Consider the following 20,778-nt stretch of genomic DNA (forward strand, 5'->3'; position numbering starts at 1 on the left):
GCAGGATGTACAGACTCCTATGTATAATAACAGAAAGAAGATTATCCAGAAAGAACCTAATCTTACATTCTGTTACATAAACACAGGAATCTGTATATACCAAAGAGAAGCCAGCGATATCTTTCCTCCTCAAGCTTGGAAGAATGAAAGGTCTGCCATCTGGACTTTAAGAGATGCCACCGGTACTCCTTTTCTAGTCCGGTTTGTAGAAATGCCAGGATCATAGCAATTGGCGCCTCAGAAAGTTCTACCTTATCCTTGGTGCACCAGAGCTGGAAAGCCTCCCAGGCTACAAATGTTGATGGCTTTTTTAGCTCAAAGAAGAGTTGAAATGACTACCTCCAAATAACCCTTGCAGGCTCAGGCCGTGTGTTCAATAGCCATGAAGTAAGTCCAAAGCACTCCAGGTTCTCCATGGGAATTGGTCTCTGACTGAGAAGCACCATATGAACCAGTAGCTTGATGCAACTGTCTCACTGGAGACTACCAGGATCACCAGACCCAGGTGATTCACAATTCTACAGATAACCCTGTACTTCTTGGTTCGACTCTTCAGCTATAGAAGTGATTCATCTTTGTGTTCTTGTCTGAAGCCATCAAGTCCATTGCCGGTCTTCCCAGCCTTGCACAATGAGGTTGATTGCTCTTTGGGATAGTGACCACGGCCCTGTGTCTAGAATCTGCCAGCTAAGAAAGTCGGCCTGTACATTTTCCTCTCTAGCTATGTGGACTGTGGACAGTCTCTGAAGATGAGTTTCCATCCACCTAAACCACATCTGGGCCTCCAGACATAATAGGACACTTCTGGTGTCTCTGATTGTTCACATAAGCTACCACGGTGGCATTTTCAAGGACACACTGACTGACTTTCCTTCTAGGTACTCCTCCAACACCCTCAATGCTAGATGAATGGCTTGTAGTTCTAGATGATTTATGAACCACTTTCTCCATGAGAGGATCCATTGGCCCTGTACTAGATGACTGCTGCAATAGGCCCCCAGCTGAACAGGCCAACGTTGGTTGTTAGAGTCACCCAGTAGGAGATTTGAAGAGGCATGCTCTTCAATAAGAAGTTCCCTCAGAGCAACAGGCAAAAGCTGTTCCTCATTTCCCCTGTCCAGGGAAGCTGCAGTTGAAGAGAATGTTGCTGTGTGGACTACCTAGAGATCAGGGAATCCTGGAGGGAGTGCATACGCGCTCATGCTCAGTGAACTACTTCCAGGGTGGCCACCATTGAGCCTAACACCTGGAGGTAATGCCAGGCCATGAGATTCAGTATCACTAAATGCTCCAAAATTTGCTTCCTGAATTTCTGTTTGCAGGGCTCAGGAAGAAAGATTTGACCCTTTGCCATGTCAAAGCAAACCTCCAAATACTCCAAAACACTGGATCAGCTCCAGATGACTATCCAGCCCAGATCCTGTACAAGAGCCATAACTTGTTGCACTGCCTGTTCACCCTCTGGCCTTGATGGAGTTCCAAATCAGCCAGCCAACCAAAAAGGTATGGGTGTACTTGGACCTCCATCCTGCAAAGGTGAGCTGCAACCACCACCATCCATCACATTGGTGAAGGTGTGTAGGGCTGCTGCCAACCCAAAAGGTAGAGCCACAAACTGGAAAATTTTTGAAGGATATGGAATCTCAAATATTTCCTGCGGTCTGGAAAAATGGGAATATGAAGGTATACCTCCATCAAATCAAGGGAGGCTAGGAACTCCCCTGTAGCCAATGCAAAAATAGCTGACCAAACTGTCTCCATGTGGAACTATGGTATTCTCAGCACTGCATTTACAGACTACAGAATGACACAGGGACAAATTTTTCCCCGTCCTCGCGGGAGCTCATTCTCCAGGCAAGTTCTTTTCATGTCCTTGCTCCATTCCTGCAAGCTCTATCCTCATCGGCACAATCTTCAAACACTTTAAAATCATAAGTGTTCGAGATTTGTGTGGCTAAGACTGAGTTTACAGGAATGGGGCAGGGACAGAATGGGGAAATTGAGTTCCTGTGGGGATGGGGAAAAATTTGTCCCCGTATCATCCTTTATTACAGACTTTAAGTCCAGGATCGGTCTCCAGTCTTCTATGCCTTTCTTGGGCACTATGAAGTATATGAAGTATCTTCCCGAGCCCGATTCTTCTTTGGAAACTTGTTCTATGATTTGAATGTCCAATAGCCTTTGCACCATCATTCAAACCCTAGCCTCTTTTTCTGGCCGTGTAGCTGGAAAGTCAATGAACAGATCTGAAAGACGGTGATAGAACTCAATCTTGTGACCCTCTTGAATAAAATCTAGGACCCCGTAGTCTAAGGAAATTTGCTCCCATTCCCATAGAATGCCAACAGCCTCCCCACCAACGTGTGGGGGATGGCTGCTGCCCTGGCGTCACTGGGACTTTTTGGAAATTGTGCTGACATGAGACCCCAAGGATTGCAGACGTCTGGAGTTGCCAAATCTTTGTCTGGATCCTTGATAAGATCTCTGAGCGGAGGAACCTGCATAACACTGACGGGAATGTCATGAGGATCGAAAATTGTCGCTGACTCACAGTCGGTGAGGTCTGCTATCTGGCAGAGATTTAGGATGGTGATCCACCACGCAGACTATCAATATTAAGCAGGATATAAGGGGGGCCCCATAATCCTATATGTATGAGACACCTCTTACCTGGGAACCTGAAAAGACACTAATATGTATATATAAAAAGATGGAGCTGAATGATAGAAATGCTTCAGAGATTTGGACAGCACGCAGAGTACATATTTTTCTGTTACCAGTGAAGAGAGAAAAATATTTTGGTTTAATGTCTGGAAAGTGTGCGATAGACCAAGATAGACCAAACATAACAGTTGACTGTAACTAAAAGTCATAAAAATAACTTATAAATAAGCTAGGTTTGCTGGGATGTCTTGTGATTCAGCAGTATGTGATAATTTAAGTCATTACTTGTTGCTAAGGAAAATTACTAATTAAGTATTATTAAATCAGAAACCATGAGACGAATAAAACCAATAGAATATTGCTAGAGTATGTAATTTGTAATTGGATTCTAGTGAAGCAATTGTAATCTAATTTGAAGATGTTCCAACTACATTTAAACTATATTTAATAATGAATTAATTGATGATGTCATAATACAAATAAAATGATCATTCACTTGTATTTGGGCGAGACTTTTGGTTGTTATCCTACCAGTTTAGTAGGATACCAAAATGCTCCCAAGGTCTTGAATGTTTAAACTACACTTTTGTGTCTGGTAGGTTTTTATTTTCTTGGCCTCCTCTGGAGATAGAGCTAAGAACTGAGGGGCTATGTAGCCTGTTCATGTAGTTATTTAGACCACACAGTTTGGTGTCTGACTAGGATCTTTCTCTATCTCTAAGAATGTCAATGAATTTATATTCAGATAAGACATGGTCTGTAGGGTTTTTTCTGATAAGGAACTGCAGAAATTATTAAGAGAGGCTGCAGGATATATTATGAGAAGCTGCAGTTTGTTTAAGGATATCCAGTAAAACCTTGGTTTGCGAGCATAATTTGTCCCAGAAGCATATTTATAATCCAAAGCACTCGTATATCAAAGTAAATTTCCCTATAGGAAATAATGGAAACTCAGACGATTCGTTCCACAACCCAAAAACTTTAATACAAAATACTGTATGCTGTGAGCGCTTGAGCTATGGGTAAATTGGGTGTGATGCTTCTATTACGTCCTGCTGTGTTCAGCGTAAGATGCATATATGTAGCGTGTGCTTGAACTGTGGATAAATTGGGTGTGATACTTTTATTATGTTCAGCTGTGCTCAGCGTAAGATGTGCGCGTTTCAACTGTGGGTTCTGATGACATGACATGCATATACATGCTCGTACTGCAAGATAACACTCGTTTATCGAGTTAAAGTTTAATAAAATGTTTTGCTCGTCTTGCAAAACACTCGCAGACCACGTCACTCGTTATCCAAGGTTTTACTGTATTAAGAAAAGCCACGGAGTTAATGTGGCTTTGATCAATTGGGGTAATGTTAGAGTCATGACAGGGAACTCTCGTGCCCATCTCTTGATGGCATAACTTGATTAATAGAGTAATGTTTCCAGGCATGATTTCTGTGGAAAGCTGTTACAGGCAAATGCAAAGCAAGAGATGGGAATGTGTTGGTAATAGACCACACAAAGCAGAAACGAGGGGAAAAATTATTTGTGTGTGTATTGAGCTCAGTGTAATGCAGTTTTAATGCAAACTAGTAAAATTAGTGCACTGTAAGGAATGCTAATGGACGCATCCAGGATTAAAAGTACTCATATTAAATTGTTAGATTCTTTCTTATCACCACTGAAGGTTACAAAAAACAAAGTTCCAAGCAGATTTTTGCCTGCTCTGTCAGCTTTGATTGAGAGCAGAGTAGACAGAGAAGCCATTCAGAAAGCCACTTAACACCGAGCAGCAGCGCCAAAGCACGATCCTACTCAGTACCACTCAGCGGCTGAAGCCGGAACTTGTGGCAGCAACTGACTGGGTTAGCAGCAGGGCAGGAGTACAGAAAGCTCACTCCTGCCCGCTACACCTCTGTACCACCAGGGATTCCAGCAGCACAAAAGGTACGATGGACAGGGCAGGGAGGGAGGACAGGGTGGAGAACCTGGGAGGAAGGGTGGGAAGGGGCCTGTGTGCAGTGCCTGCCAGGGAGGGGGCTGGGTGCAGATCCTGGTAGAACAAGGCAATTGAATATTAAGCCATCCGACTTATATTCGAGTCAACCATTTTTCCTCCTTTTGGGGGGGGGAAATGAGGGTCTCGACTTATATTGAGATCGACTTATATTCGAGTATATACAGTAGGTGGTGATCAACCGTATCAAAAGCAGCAGATAGATCGAGAAGCATGAAAATAGAGTTGAAGCCTTTGGATTGGTCCAAGAATAGGTCATTGGAGACTTTAGCAAAAGCAGTTTCCGTGGGATGCAGTGGGTGAAAACCTGATTGAAGGAGGTCAAAAAAGATGAAAGGAAGTAAAAAAACAAAAACAAAAAAAAACCCAAAGCTATGATAAAAATACTCTGCAACTTTTCCTTCAATTCAAAGGGTATGAAGAATTGCACTAAAAGAATATTTTAAAAGGAGCATCTACAAAAAACAGTAGTAATTGAGTACTAAATCATATGATTGATGAAAAAGGGAATACAAATTATAATAGATTACTCAAAATAAGTCATGAGAGGGAATCGCAGTTTACATGATAACAGAACTAGAAAACGGAGTAGATTCACTGTTCATGGATGAAAGTGTTTAAGAACAACTTGAAAAACTGAAGGTGAACAAAGCGATGGGACTGGATGGGATCCATCCCAGGATACTGAGAGAGCTCAGAGAGGCTCTGGCGGGTCCTATTAAAGACTTGTTCATCAAATCTCTGGAGACGGGAGTGGTTCCTGGGAACTGGAGAAGAGCGGATGTGGTCCCTATTCACAAAAGTGGTCACAGGGATGACGCAGGAAACTATAGGCCAATAAGCCTCACTTCAGTTGTTGGAAAAATAATGGAAATGTTGCTGAAAGAAAAAATAGTGAACTTCCTAGAATCTAATGGGTTACAGGATCCGAGGCAACATGGCTTTACTAAAGGTAAATCATGCCAAATGAACCTGATTGAATTTTTTGATTGGCTGACCAAAGAACTGGATCGAGGACATATGCTAGATGTAATTTATTTAGATTTCAGCAAAGCCTTTGACATGGTTCCTCATAGGAGGCTCTTTAACAAACTTGAAGGGCTGAAGTTAGGACCCAAAGTGGAGAATTGGATTAGAAACTGACTGTCGGACAGACACCAGAGGGTGGTGATTAATGGAAGTCGCTCAGAGGAAGGAAAGGTGAGTAGTGGAATTCCTCATGGTTCTGTGCTGGGGCCAATCCTGTTCAACGAATCAGCTTCCCCCGAAGAAGCGCAGAGTACTAGTCATAGGTCTCCCTGCTGAGAGGCACCGAGGGTCCAATTTGCAGACCAGATATGCAATCCAGAGAGGTTTGTTGTCTACCAGGAGCCAGGATCCGGGATGTGACAGCCTCTTTAGGATGAATTATCAAGCCCCAAGACCACTTCCCCATGCTTCTCATCCACGTCGGAACAAACGACACTGCCAGGACCACTCCGGAGAAGATACTTGAAGATTTTAGAGCCCTGGGTGAGAAGTTGAGGCGGATGGAAGCGCAGGTGGTCTTCTCCTCGATCCTTCCAGTGAGAGGTAAGGGAAGAGCCAGGGAGGATCGTATCCAGCAGACAAACGAGTGGCTACACGGATGGTGCAGAGAGATGAACTTCGGATTCCTGAACTATGGAGATGCACTAATATTTCTTCAGGGACAAGACGGGCTCCACCTGACCAGAAGGGGTAAGAACGTCTTTGGACACCGACTAGCACGCCTGCTTCGCAGTGCTTTAAACTAGGTAAGTTGGGGGAGGGTACCCACTCACGCACTAGCGAGGTAAGTAACCATCCTGGCAAGGTAAGCTGCCACTCCAATTCGGAGTCTGAGGTAAGTACACACATAACAAATAGTACTGTATGAACCACACTAACTCAGGCGGAAAATTCACCACGAAATCCGAACAAACACAAAGTATGGAGGGCTATGTATGTTAATGCCCACAGTTTAGGTAATAAAATTTTGGAATTAGAAATGGAAATGAGGAATGCCGACCTAGATGTGGTAGCGATATCTGAGACCTGGCTCACGGATTCCCATGGATGGGATATGTCTCGTCGAAACAGAGAGGGCAAAACAGGGGGAGGGGTAGCACTTTACACTAAGGAGGACATCAAAGTTACCAGGATCACGGACGTCAAGTACACCGGAGAATCCCTTTGGGTGAACCTGGCCAGGGGGAATGACAAATGCCTGTATCTTGGGGTTATATACAGACCTTCAAGACAACAGGAAAACATAGATATGGAGCTAATCAAAGATATAGAGACCATCACTTTGCGCAGTGACACAGTGTTGCTAGGGGGACTTCAATATACCTGATGCAGATTGGAACAAACTTTCCGCCACAACCTGCGGCAGCAGAAGGCTACTAACCTCCATAAAGGGAGCACAACTCAGACAGATGGTGTTGGAGCCCACTAAGGATCAGGCAATACTGGACCTGGTACTCACCAACAGGGAAAGTGTCCCAGAGGTCTCGGTAGGCGATAAGCTGGCCTCCAGTGACCACAACATGGTGTGGTTTCACCTCAGGAAAGGATTCACTAGATCCAACACATCCACAAAGGTCCTCAACTTTAGGGGCACTAACTTTGAAAATATGGGTGATTTTGTTTATCGGGCGCTGCAAAATCAGGCCGCAACTGATAATGTAGAAGCAATATGGTCAGCTCTAAGATCTACCCAACACGAAGCAACCAACCTATACATAAAAACAGTAAGCAAACAGCAGAGGAACAATAAGCCTCAGTGGTTCTCTGCGGAGATCTCGGACCTCGTAAAAAAGAAGAAAAAAGCATTTATCTCCTGCAAACAATCAGTCTAGAGCCGTCAAAACAGCAGTCAGAGAGGCCAAACTCCGGATGGAAGAGAATCTGGCAGAGAACATTAAAAAGGAGGATAAATCTTTCTTCAGGTATATCAGTGACAGAAAAAGGAATACGGATGGGATTGTGCGCCTTAAGAAATCAGATGGGAACTATGTAGAATCGGACTCCCATAAAGCCGAACTACTAAATGAATACTTCTGCTCAGTCTTTACCTGCGAGGCGCCGGGATCCGGCCCACAGCTGCAGACAAGGGAAAGCTCGGAAGACCTGTTTCGAAATTTTGAGTTTACTTCCAGCAGCGTCTACTACGAACTTTCAAGGCTCAAAGTGAACAAAGCCATGGGACCTAACAAACTACATCCCAGGGTGCTTAGAGAGTTGAGTGATGTCCTAGCGGAACCATTATCCGTGCTTTTCAGTCTTTCCCTGAGTACAGGAAGAGTCCCATTGGACTGGAAAACAGCTAATGTCATTCCACTCCACAAAAAAGGTTGCAGGACGGAAGCTGAAAATTACAGACCGGTGAGTCTCATATCGATACTGTGTAAAATTATGGAAACACTAATTAAACACAAATTAGATACGATCATGAATGACGAGAATCTAAGAGACCCCCATCAACATGGATTTACAAAGGGAAGGTCCTGTCAATCCAATCTGATCAGCTTCTTCGACTGGGTAACGAAAAAGCTGGATATGGGGGAGTCCCTGGACATCGTATACTTGGACTTCAGTAAGGCTTTTGATAGTGTCCCACACCGCAGGTTATTGAGCAAGATGAGTTTGATGGGATTAGGAGAAACGTTAACTGAATGGGTAAAAGACTGGCTCAGTGGTAGACTTCAGAGGGTGGTGGTGAACGGCACTCTCTCCAAAACGTCGGAAGTGTTCAGGTGCGTGCCGCAGGGTTCGGTCTTTGATCCGATCCTGTTTAATATCTTCGTTAGGTACCTGGCTCAAGGGCTTCGAAGGAAAATTGCATTATTCGCCGATGATGCCAAACTATGCAACATAGTAGGCAACAGCTCAGTGCCCAACTGCATAACGCAAGACCTAAACTTACTGGAACATTGGTCCTCAACTTGGCAACTAAGTTTTAATGCCAAAAAGTGTAAGGTCATGCACCTTGGCAACAGAAATCCATGCAGAACTTACACCCTAAATGACGAAACCTTAGCAAGAACCACTGCAGAACGGGACTTGGGAGTAATCATTAGCGAAGACATGAAGTCTGCCAACCAAGTGGAGAAAGCTTCATCCAAGGCTAGACAAATGATGGGTTGTATCCGAAGAAGCTTCGTCAGCCGGAAGACCGAAGTTATAATACCGTTGTACAGATCCTTGGTGAGACCTCATCTGGAATATTGTGTACAATTCTGGAGACCGCACTATCAAAAAGATGTGCAGAGAATGGAGTCAGTTCAGCGAATGGCCACCAGGATGGTCTCAGGACTCAAGGATCTCCCGTATGAGGAAAGGCTGGGTAAGTTGCAGCTATACTCACTCTAGGAGCGTAGAGAGAGGGGAGATATGATTGAGATGTACAAATATCTCACGGGCCGTATTGAGGTAGAAGAGGATATCTTTCTTCTCAAAGGACCTACGGCAACAAGAGGTCATCCGTAGAAACTCAAGGGTGGGAGATTTCATGGTGACACCAGGAAGTACTTCTTCACCGAAAGGGTGATTGATCAGCACCCCCTCCGAAATGACGGAGGTGATTAGTGGAGTACCACAGGGCTCAGTCTTGGGCCCAATCCTATTCAACATCTTTATAAGAGACTTGGCAGAAGGGCTTCGAGGTAAAATAACATTATTCGCCGACAAGAGGTCATCCGTAGAAACTCAAGGGTGGGAGATTTCATGGTGACACCAGGAAGTACTTCTTCACCGAAAGGGTGGTTGATCGGCACCCCCTCCGAAATGACGGAGGTGATTAGTGGAGTACCACAGGGCTCAGTCTTGGACCCAATCCTATTCAACATCTTTATAAGAGACTTGGCAGAAGGGCTTCGAGGTAAAATAACATTATTCGCCGATGACGCCAAACTAAGTAATGTAGTGGGCAAATGCACAACGGACGAAGATTCAATGCCCGACAACATGATGCACGGCCTACTCCTACTGGAGCGATGGTCTAGGTCAGTGATGGCTAACCTTTTTGAGCCCGAGTGCCCAAACTGCCGCACAAAACCAAAGAATTTCCTCAAAGTTCCAGCACGTCAATTAAACCTTAATAACAAGATTTTAGTATCTAAAAACTCTTTATAAAGTTGCCTGAACTATGTAACATCATTTTTAAAGGTTGGAATCTTTGTATTGTCAGAGAATCAATTTGATTCACAATCCTTTGGTTTTCATTTCAATTTATTGGCAATTTATAATGTTTTAATGATTTCATTCAATTTAATGAATTTAGGAAGAATTTGATTCAGTTACACAATATATTTTAAATGTATTATTCACATAACATGTCAAATGTATCCTGAGTTAAAAAAAAGATAAACTTCTTAAAACTGTTAACTGTTGTCAAGACTCGGTGTGTATTCCCAAAGAGTCTATACATGTTTTTTTGTAAAATTTACAATCAAATTAGAAACTAGTTAAATCATTACATTTCTAATAATATGATGTAAAGAAAACAAAAGAGCTTTCAATTAAACCAACCGTTTTTATTGGAAATTCCAGATTGGAATACAACAGGGCCATGTAAAGTCCCTTTTTTAAATAACATCGTTAAATAATATTTAAATAACTTAGAAAGTGTCTTAACTGCAAACTGAAAACACTGCTTCATGTAAACATATGCATTGGGCATGCTCTGAAAAAAATTAATGTGATTTTTGTTGTTGCATGCATGCTGATAACTTGTCAATCCTTGGCTCATAGTGCGTTAATTTCAGAGCAACACATGCAGCACTCATGTCATCCATTAATCTGTTTCTAGCATCAGATTTTATATGATTCAAAGCCGAAAACAGCTGCTCACAAGCATAGGATGACCCAAACAAAGTAAGAAGAGCAATCCCAAGTGCTTTCATGGACTTAAAATTGTCTGGCAGAGAATTCCACGCTTTTAGGATTTCATTTTCAGAACTGCTAGCAGTGATTTCATTTGTCACCCTTTCACACTCAATACGTTCAAGAGCCGCACGCAGGTCATTGAATTTACTTTTCCAGATAGAGCTTTCTTGAAATTCCAGTAGCTCCATTTCCAAATTTTGAATATCCAACCACTGTAAGCAGGAAAGATCAAGATCTTCAAATGTGGACTTTTCTGGGGAAGTTATAAATGAAAGGTGGAATATGCTTTGTGGATTTCCTGGTGTTTTTTATGACTGTCCACAAATGTTGTAGAATTATCCAAATGTATTTTTAGGTTGGGAAAATATTTTAGCTGTCCACTCTCAAGGTCTTTTTCAAAAACATGCAATTTTCTCTCAAAAGCTTTGATGTCACTAAACATGCTTTCTGCTGTTTTTCCCAAGCCTTGTAATTTTTTGTTTAGTACATTAAAGTGGTTAGTAAAATCTGTAAAGAACATGAGGTTGGTAAGCAAGGCCATGTTGGTGAGTTGAGGATAGTCTTCCCCCTTTTCGTTCATAAATAGCTTAACTTCTTCCAAGCAGGCCACAAATCTCTCTAACACTCGTCCTCTGCTCAGCCACCAGACATTATTGTACATCAGTAAAGTGTTATATTGTGCCTGAACCTCATCAAGAAGGGCTTGAAATTGTCGAAAATTAAGAGCACGCGCCATGATGAAGTTCACCATTTTTGTTACATCTTTGAGGACATCGTCAAGTTTTTTGCTGCTTTCTTTGGCACAGAGAGCCTCTTGATGTATTATGCAGTGAAATTGAATCAGTGGATGTTTTGCTTCCTTAGCAAAGAAATGAATGAATCCTGATGTTGTCCCCACCATGCTAGGTGCTCCATCGCTAGTAACTGAAACCACTTTTTCTGGACTTATGTCTAGTGATGAAAAAGCCTCCATCACAGCATTGTGGATATCTATCCCTTGTGTTCTTCCAGGCAAAGGCAGCAGTTTTACCAGCTCTTCGCTCATGATGTCACCAGTAGCATAACGCAAAATGAGCGCTAGTCTTGCATGGTTAGTAATATCTGTACTTTCATCCAAGCACATGGAGTAGAAGGGTGCTTTTTGTAAGTCGCAAGTAAGCTGTTGACTAACATCAGCAGCCATTCGCAGAACCCTATCTTTTGCAGTATTTCTGCTTAGCGGCATCTCAGAGATGCGCTGCACAATTTTATCCTTGTTTTGGAAATCATGGAAGAGTGAATTACTCCCAGCCAAAATTGCCTTTTTGATAAAATCTCCATCAGAGAGGGGCTTACCATGTTTTGCCATGCACAGTGAAATTTGAAAGCTGGCAACTGTAAGATGATTAGTTTTTGAAAGATAGTTGCTAAAACTAAGAGACTGAGAGTGATATTTCTTTAATTTTCCTACAAGGAATTCTTTTCTTTGAGCTAAACCAAGTTCAGCAACACTGTTATGGTTGGTCTCAAAGTGACGTTTGACACTTGATATGCGAGACACAACACTTTCATTACACATAATACACAATGCTTTCCCACTGCGTTCAATCTCTCCATATGTCTCTGTCCAGGCCTCTTGGAATGGTCTTCCACTATCTGTCTTTGCTGTACTCATTTTCTTTGTTCAAGATTTCAAGTCTACAAAAAGATAAAATTTGTATAATAAAAAAAATCTAATGAAGTGCTGTATACAAATCTGTCCCCATAAAAAAATATGTGATTGGGGAATTTTACTAATTGTAGACATCCGTTTTGGTCAAAAAATATACTGTCCGGGTGAAAACCGGACTTGTGCAACCTGAGTGTATGGGAAAAGGACTTTTATTTTTCATTATTGGAGCCTTTGTTATTTTATTATGATGTTTACAAATGCACTGTGAAGGGCCACATATACACTTTACTGTTTTTTGCTATATTGAATTTTCCATAAGGTACAGCGCAGAGGATTAGTGTGTTGGTTGTTCACAGAGAGCCCAGCCCTCCTCTCAGCTTACTGAACTTCTCTATGCAATCATCATAAGCAGCTTTTTTATTTCCTCAAATTTAGCATGTCAACCATGGAAGATACAGAGGTTTTTACAGAGGAGCACATTATTAGACACATTAACATCCCCCCATATCCTCACCTCTCTAGCATGGGAGCACTAGGAACTGTTCCTGATTACAGATGTCACATGTGGAGTCACGTTACAGCCTCACTGAGTTCCTGTGACAGACTCAGTGTGAAGCTTCTCTTCCTCCCCCCAGTTCCCCCTCACACACTGCCTGGCTCATAGGATACTAAGGGGAAGACAGGCAGGCTAAACATCCACTCACAGGACTGCAGCCAGCACAGGAGGATGGGCCGCGGCCCACCGGGACAATGCCCGGTCCTCCCAATGGCCAGTCCGGCCCTGTTGCCAGGTGAGCTGCAAAGCAGACACCGGCACACTCACCTCCCGCCACGCCGCATATCTTAATTGCGGACTAGAGAGTTGCGCGGGGACAGAAATCCCACCCGTCCCCGCCAAAGTCTCACCCATCCCCACCCGTCCCCGTGAGGAATCCCACCTGTCCCCACCCGTCCCCGTGAGGAATCCCTCCGTCCCCACCCGTCCCCGCGAGGAATGTCCTCCGTCCCCACCCGTCCCCGCGAGGAATCCCCTCCGTCCCCGCCCGTCCCTATAAACTTCAGAAATAGTTATTTCATTTAATTATGCTACTGAATTAAAGGCTCTGGTAGAAACCCATTTACAAATAAGCAAAAAGACTTTATTAATTTGGAAATATTAATTGGGAAGAATACACACTTTGTAAACGGGTTTCTACCAGAGCCTCTTTTGTTTATAAATTTTTATCAACACAACTAATATACTACTTTATCCTGAAACAAAAAAAAAGAAAAAAAGAAATAGAATTCTTTTCCTACCTTTGTTGCCTGGTTTCTGCTTTCCTCATGGTTCTCATTCAGTTCCTTCCATCCACTGTCTCTCTTCCTTCTGCGTCTTCCATTTGCTCTGTTACTGTGCCTCTCCCTTTCTCCCCCCTTCCAAATTGGTCTGGCACCCATCTTCTTCCCTCCGCTCCCCCCATAGTCTGGTATCTCTGTCTTCTTCCCTGCCAGCGTCTTCTCCCCACTCTCTCTTCCCCATTTCCTTTCAGCATCCTTCTACCCCCCCATCTTCCCCATGTCCTGTCAGCGCCTTCTCCCCCCTCTGTCTTCCCCATGGCCTTTCAGCGTCCTTCTCCCCCCTCCATCTTCCCCATGTCCTTTCAGCGTCCTTCTCCAACCCTTTGTCTTCCCCATGTGCTTTCAGCGTCCTTCTCCCCCCCCCCGTCTTCTCCATGTCCTGTCAGCGTCCTCCTCCCCCTTCTGTCTTCCACAAATGCTTTCAGTGTCCTTCCCCCCCACCCCGTCTTCCCCATGGCCTTTCAGCATTCTTCTCCCCCCCCCGTCTTCCCCATGGCATTCAGCGTCCTTCTCCACCCCTTTGTCTTCCCCAGTGCTTTCAGCGTCCTTCTCCCCCCTCCTTCTCTCCCGCCCCGTGTGCAGCACAGCCGGCCAGGTCCACTTACTTTTGCGGCGCTAACCCGACCGACCGACAACAGCCCCGGTCTGACAAACCTCCCTGCCCTTAACCGCTAATCTAAATTTCCTTCTTACAGCTGCTGTAAGAAGGTAATTTAGATTCGCGGTTAAGGGCAGGGAGGTTTGTCGGACCAGGGCTGTTGTCGGTCGGTCAGGTTAGCGCCACAAAAGTAAGGGGACCTGGCCGGCTGTGCTGCACATGGGGCGGGGCGGGGCGGATCGCCCCCCTCCCTTGGTAGCCACTCGAGCCGTGAGGCTACTCCTTCTTACCTACCCTGCCTGCAGCACAGAGCCGAACGGAAGTCTTCCCGACGTCAGCGCTGACGTCGGAGGGAGGGCTTTGTTTAAGCCCTCCCTCCCCTCCGACGTCAGCGCTGACGTCGGGAAGACTTCCATTTGGCTCTGTGCTGCAAGCAGAGCAGGTAGGGAGAAAAGCCGCGCGACTTAGTACATCCAGCCCCGCAGGAACCCCGCGACCCTCGGAGGCGTCCCCACGGGATCCCCGCGACCCTAGGGGGCGTCCCGTGCAGCTCTCTATTGCGGACCTTCCCGCGTGCCAGCTGCAAGGCCTTCGCGTGCCACAGCTGGCACGCGTGCCATAGGTTCGCCATCGCTGGTCTAGGACATGGCAACTCAACTTCAATGCCAAAAAATGCAAAGTTATGCACCTGGGCAGCCAAAATCCATGCAAGTCTTATACCCTTAATGGCGAGATCCTAGCAAAAACAGTAGCAGAACGAGACTTGGGGTAATCGTCAGTGAGGTCATGAAGTCTGCCAATCAAGTGGAGCAGGCTTCGTCCAAGGCAAGACAAATCATGGGCTGCATACGAAGGGGTTTCGTCAGTCGTAAGGCGGAAGTCATTATGCCATTGTATAGATCCATGGTGAGGCCCCACCTGGAATACTGTGTGCAATTCTGGAGGCCGCATTATCGCAAGGATGTGCTGAGACTGGAGTCGGTGCAAAGAATGGCCACCCGGATGGTCTCGGGACTCAAGGATCTTCCATACGAAGAACGACTTGACAAATTACAGCTATACTCACTCGAGGAGCGCAGAGAGAGGGGAGACATGATCGAGACGTTCAAGTATCTCACGGGCCGCATCGAGGCGGAGGAAGATATCTTCTTTTTCAAGGGTCCCACGACAACAAGAGGGCATCTGTCGAAAATCAGGGGCGGGAAACTACGAGGTGACACCAGGAAATTCTTTTTCACTGAAAGAGTGGTTGATCGCTGGAATAGTCTTCCACTACAGGTGATTGAGACCAGCAGCGTGCCTGATTTTAAGGCCAAATGGGATCGGCACATGGGATCTATTCACAGGGCAAAGGTAGGGGAGGGACATTAGGCTGGGCAGACTAGATGGGCCGTGGCCCTTATCTGCCGTCTATTTCTATGTTTCTATCATTGGAATAGTCTTCCGTTGCAGGTAATTCAGCCAGCAGCACGCTGGACTTCAAGAGAAAATGGGATAAGCATGTGGGATCACTTCAGGGAAAAATTTAGGGGGTGTGTCATTAGAGTGGGCAGACTTGTTGGGCCGTGGCCCTTTTTTGCCGTCATCTTCTATGTTTCTAATATGTTTGTGAGTGATACTGCTGAAGGAAAAGTTTGCCTTTTTGCGGATGATACCAAAACTTGTAACAGAGTAGACACTGAGGAGGGAGTGGAAAACATGAAAAAGAATCTGCAAAAGTTAGAGGAATTGTCTAAAATCTGGCAACTAAAATTCAGTGCAAAGAAATGCAGAGTAATGCATTTGGGGATTAATAATCAGAAGGAGCCATATATGCTGGGAGGGAAGAGGCCGATATACACGGATGGGGAGAGGTACCTTGGGGTGATAGTGTCCGAAGATCTAAAGGCGAAAAAACAGTGTGACAAGGCGGTGGCTGCTGCCAGAAGGATTCTGGGCTGTATAAAGAGAGGTGTAACCAGTAGAAGGAAAAAGGTGTTGATGCCCCTGTACAGGTCGTTGGTGAGGCCCCACTTGGAGTATTGTGTTCAGTTTTAGAGACCGTATCTGGCGAAGGACACAAAAAGGCTTGAAACGATCCAGAGGAGGGCGACGAAAATGATAGGAGGTTTGCAACAAAAGACATATGAGGAGAGACTGGAAGCCCTGAATGTGTATACCTTAGAGCAGGGGTGCCCACACTTTTTGGGCTTGCGAGCTACTTTTAAAATGACCAAATCAAAATGATCTACCAACAATAAAATTTAAAAAAAACACAAAGCACACTGTACGCATAGAAAATGTTAATCATCATTCCTATCCCAGGGTTTTTCAAAGAGGTCAAAGCAGATGACTCTATGCACTGTCACCTCACTAACAAACATACAAAAACAGACAAATACCCCCTCCCTTTTTACTAAACCACGATAGCAGTTTTTAGCGCAGGGAGCTGCGCTGAATGTCCAGCGCTGCTCTCGACGCTCATAGGCTCCCTGCGCTAAAAACCTCTATTGCGGTTTAGTAAAAGGGGACCACAGTGTAAAATAAAATCATTTTTCCTACCTTGTCTGGCAATTTCATGAGTCTCTGGTTGCACTTTCTTCTTCTGACTGTGCATCCAATCTTTCTTCCCTTCTTTTAGCCTGTATGCTTCCTCTCCTCCTGACCTCATTCCCCCCCCCAACATTTTCTTCCTCTCTCCCTGCCCTCTCTTTCTTTCTCTCTTCATGCCCCCTTTCTTTTTTTCTGTTTCTCTTCTTTCCTTCTGTCTCCCTGCCTGCCCTCTTTCTCCCTCCCTGCCCTCCCCCAAGCCATTGCCACTGCCGCTGCCATCAAAGCCACCCGCCGCCGGCCAAGCTCTCCCTGCTTCAGGCCCACCAGCATTCCTCTTCCCGATGTCAATTCTGCCGTCGAAGAGGAAGTTCTGCTGGCCAGAACTTCCTCTCCGACGGCAGAATTGACGTCGGGGAGAGGAAGGCTGATCGGCCCAAGATCGACCTATTGGGAGAAATGCTGCCGGGTCCTGCCTTTGAGGAAACAGAAAGTAGGCAGGACCTGGCAGCAAGAAGAGCAAATCGCAAGCTTCACTGACCTGTCTCCTGCTTTAGCCCACGAACGGGGCTCTAACATGTGCGTGCCGGCTTCCCTTCTCTCCCCCCTCCCCCCCCGACATAACTTCCGGTTTCAGAGGGAAGAGAAGGGAAGCCGGTACAAGCACACGTTAGCCCCCGGAGCATAAGTTCTCCAAGCCGGTTTTTTTTTTTTTAATGTTAAGCAGCGGCGGCAGCAACAGAATTCAGGAGCGGGCCAGTCAGGAGGGGAAAAAAAGAAGGGAAGAAGGGAACCCGCTCTGCGAGCGACCTGTCTATCGCGATCGACGTATTGGGCACCCCTGCCTTAGAGGAAAGGAGGGACAGGGGAGATATGATTCAGATGTTCAAATACTTAAAAGGTATTAACATAGAACAAAATCTTTTCCAGAGAAAGGAAAATGGTAAAACCAGAGGACATAATTTAAGGTTGAGGAGTGGGAGATTCAAGAGCAATGTAAGAAAATTTTTCTTTACGGAGAGAGTGGTGGATGCCTGGAATGTGCTCCCGGGAAAGGTGGTGAAGAGGAAAACGGTGAGAGTTCAAAAAAGCGTGGGATGAACACAGAGGATCTAGAATCAGAAAATAATAGTAAATATTGAAGAACTAAGGCCAATACTGGGCAGACTTGCACGGTCTGTGTCTGTATATGCCCGTTTGGGGGAGGATGGACTGGGGAGGGCTTCAATGGCTGGGAGGGTGTAGATGGACTGGAGTGAGCTTTGACAGAGACTTCAGTAGTTAGAACCTAAGAACAATACCAGGCTTTAGATTCTTGCCCAGAAATAGCTAAGGAGAAGAAAAAAACAAACAAATTTTTAGATTGAATCAGGTTGGGCAGACTAGATGGACCATTCGGGTCTTTATCTGCCATCATCTACTATGTTACTATGTTTGTTTTTAACATACATATAGAGATATAACAAAGTAGACAATGCTGGTCTCCTCAGATGCTGCCTCACCTCAAGAATGGCTCGAATCATGCTACTTGTAATTCCTTCTCCCTCTCTTTTTAGTAGACAGCTGCGGACAGGTTTGAGTGATCCCTGTAGCAAACTAATCCCCTGTGATCTTTCAGATGTTTTGCATACAAGGATGCTCTCACCTGCAAAAGGAATAGATCATACACTTAGAACTTTGAAACAAAGAAATGTAGTAAAAATGAGATTTTGCATTTATTATTTTGTATCACAGCTTGCATATATTTTGAGACAAATTCCCAAGTCCTATAACCCTAGCTACCTGAAAACATAGCTAGCTAAAAATTTACAGGTCAGTATTTTAAAGCACTTATCCAGATAGCAGTATGTGCTATCCAGAAACATGCCATTCGCTGGACTTATCTGATGATTGTCAGTGGAACTGTTTGGAGGGTACCACTGAAAATCATTAGTGGCCACACCAGCACTATCCACACAATGTCATGGAAAAAAGTATGGGGAGTCTAACATCTAACCAAATATAGAAACCTATGGAGTTAATGTATATCCCATTAAAATCTCTACTTAAACACATTAGAACCGGAAGCTCAAATCATGTGAAAATTTGTGTACACTAAGAATTTTATAAATATGTATCTCAACCTTATATTTACTTTTTTTTTAAAGTAAGAATTACCATACTGGAATAAACTGAAGGTCCATCAAGCCCAATATCCTGTTTCCAACAGTGGCCAACCCAGGTCCCAAGTACCTAGCTAGATCCCAAATAGTAAAACAGCTTTTATGCTGCTTATCCTCAGAATAAGCACTAGATTTCCCACAAGCCATCTCAATAATGGCCTATGGACTTCTCTTTTAAGAAATTGTCCAGATCTTTTATTTAAACCCTGCTAAGTTAACTTATTTCACCACATTCTCTGGCAATGAATTCTAGAGTTTAATTACATGTTGTGTGAAGAAATATTTTCTCCAGTTTGTTATAAATCTACTACTTAGTAGCTTCATCGCATGAGCAGCACTTAGACGTAAATCTCTCTTATTCCTGACTTGTGTAGTTTTCTGTCACAAACATAAAATCTGCTAGTCATGACTTTTCCGATCCCTTGCATGACTGTAGCCTGGTTGCCAAATAAGACAGTTTCTTCATGGAAAAGTTCCATTCAGAGCTCCCCTTGCTTCTTCTGACTTTTTATTGAGAAGCTTCTGACAGATATAACAAGAAATCTTCCATTTACATATTATTAATCATAAAAACATTAGCTATCAGCTATTAAAAAGTAAAGTCCAATAAATAAGCAATTAGATGGAAAATCCTTGATAAAGTCCAGGCATTAGAAGCAATTAGGTAATAATTGGAAATTAATACTGCTTACATATATATGCTGCATTCTAATTACATATGCAATGTTATAAACGTTCAGGGGATAAACAAAGCTAAAAAACTATTTAAGTTCAAAAAATGCCTGTTGTTCCGCAAAAAGTATATTTCAATTTTCTGAAAATTTCCATCATCTCCTCAGAGATGTTTTCATCACATATTGAAACTCACATATTGAAACTTATAAACTGCTTAAACCACCCTTCCTATTTCCTACTCATATTTTTAATCCTTGGTACTCCTCTCTGGAGAGGGGGATCCTATTCTTATTGATGTTTTTCAGAGGTCATCACATAAACTCATATATTACTTATTACTTAAAATCTATGTATTTCCTGCCTGCTTTGTTTAGATATTGAAACTCCTGAAGCAGGCATTGATTGCTGAAACACAGTTCTGTGTCAAGTCTACTGTTATGCCAATTGTACTCCATTGTACACCTTCTAGTGATACACTATTTCTGTAAGTGTCCTTCCCTACATTTGATACTTTCAAAAACATGTTTGGCTTTTTTATCTCTTGATCATCTGGTAGTTTCTCCCTGCTTTTTGTAGGAAGGTCTGTGTGCCATCCTACTTTTGTTTTACATTGCATTACCTTTAGGGGGTTTTCTCCTTTTGCTCTTTTTATTATTTTTTTCCATGGTGCCACATAGCTCTATAAAAGAAAAAATTGTACCCAAGAATTCCACTTACCTTCTGTATCAACTCCCATTCTGCCAGCTCTACCTGCCATTTGCTTGTATGTCAGAATATCCAGGATTTGACCATTGAAAACAGGAGTCCTGATGATTACTCGCCGTGCAGGTAGATTCACACCAGAGGAAAGTGTGGAGGTAGCAGCTAGGACGCGAATAATCCCTTGACGAAAAGCTCCTTCAACAATATCTCGCTCATCAAATGTTAAGCCTATAATATTGTTTTTAAAAAAAAAATTGGTATAAAAATAATGAGCCAAAGAAAGTTAAGTATTTTCTTTAGTACTACTAATTTAGTAAATAGTGTTTAGTTAATGTAAATGTCCCCAATAAGGGACAGCTGCAATTCCTTTCTGACATGATAGGCAATTTTACTAAAACTCCCTGGTTATTTGGAGGAGACTTTTACTGTGTCATTAATTAAGATTAGGGCATATCAAATTGGGAATATTTATAAGAAGATTCAGTCCCCTGATCAGTTATTAGAGTCCACTCAGTCTTCCATCTCGGTCCTGAAGAGGGTGACAACTATTTTCCAGAATATCCAT

General features: G+C 43.8%; 1 protein-coding gene across 8 annotated transcripts in view; it reads right to left on the bottom strand.

The window, feature by feature from the left end:
• The window catches only part of POLQ (DNA polymerase theta), a 321,333-nt gene that overhangs the window by 192,751 nt on the left and 107,804 nt on the right, over positions 1 to 20,778 (bottom strand). For all 8 annotated transcript variants that reach the window (XR_004539268.1, XR_004539267.1, XR_004539270.1 and 5 more), the window contains 2 exons: positions 20,229 to 20,441; positions 18,177 to 18,319 (listed from right to left, as the gene is read on the bottom strand). Coding sequence is in view for 4 of the 8 variants with exons in the window: in XM_033942580.1 (XP_033798471.1) it covers positions 18,177 to 18,319; positions 20,229 to 20,441 (356 nt within the window). In the remaining 4 variants the exon portion in view is untranslated. The remainder of the gene's footprint in view (positions 1 to 18,176; positions 18,320 to 20,228; positions 20,442 to 20,778) is intronic.

The sequence above is a fragment of the Geotrypetes seraphini genome, chromosome 4 (genome assembly GCF_902459505.1).
Source record: "Geotrypetes seraphini chromosome 4, aGeoSer1.1, whole genome shotgun sequence".
In the NCBI taxonomy this organism is placed as follows: domain Eukaryota; kingdom Metazoa; phylum Chordata; class Amphibia; order Gymnophiona; family Dermophiidae; genus Geotrypetes; species Geotrypetes seraphini.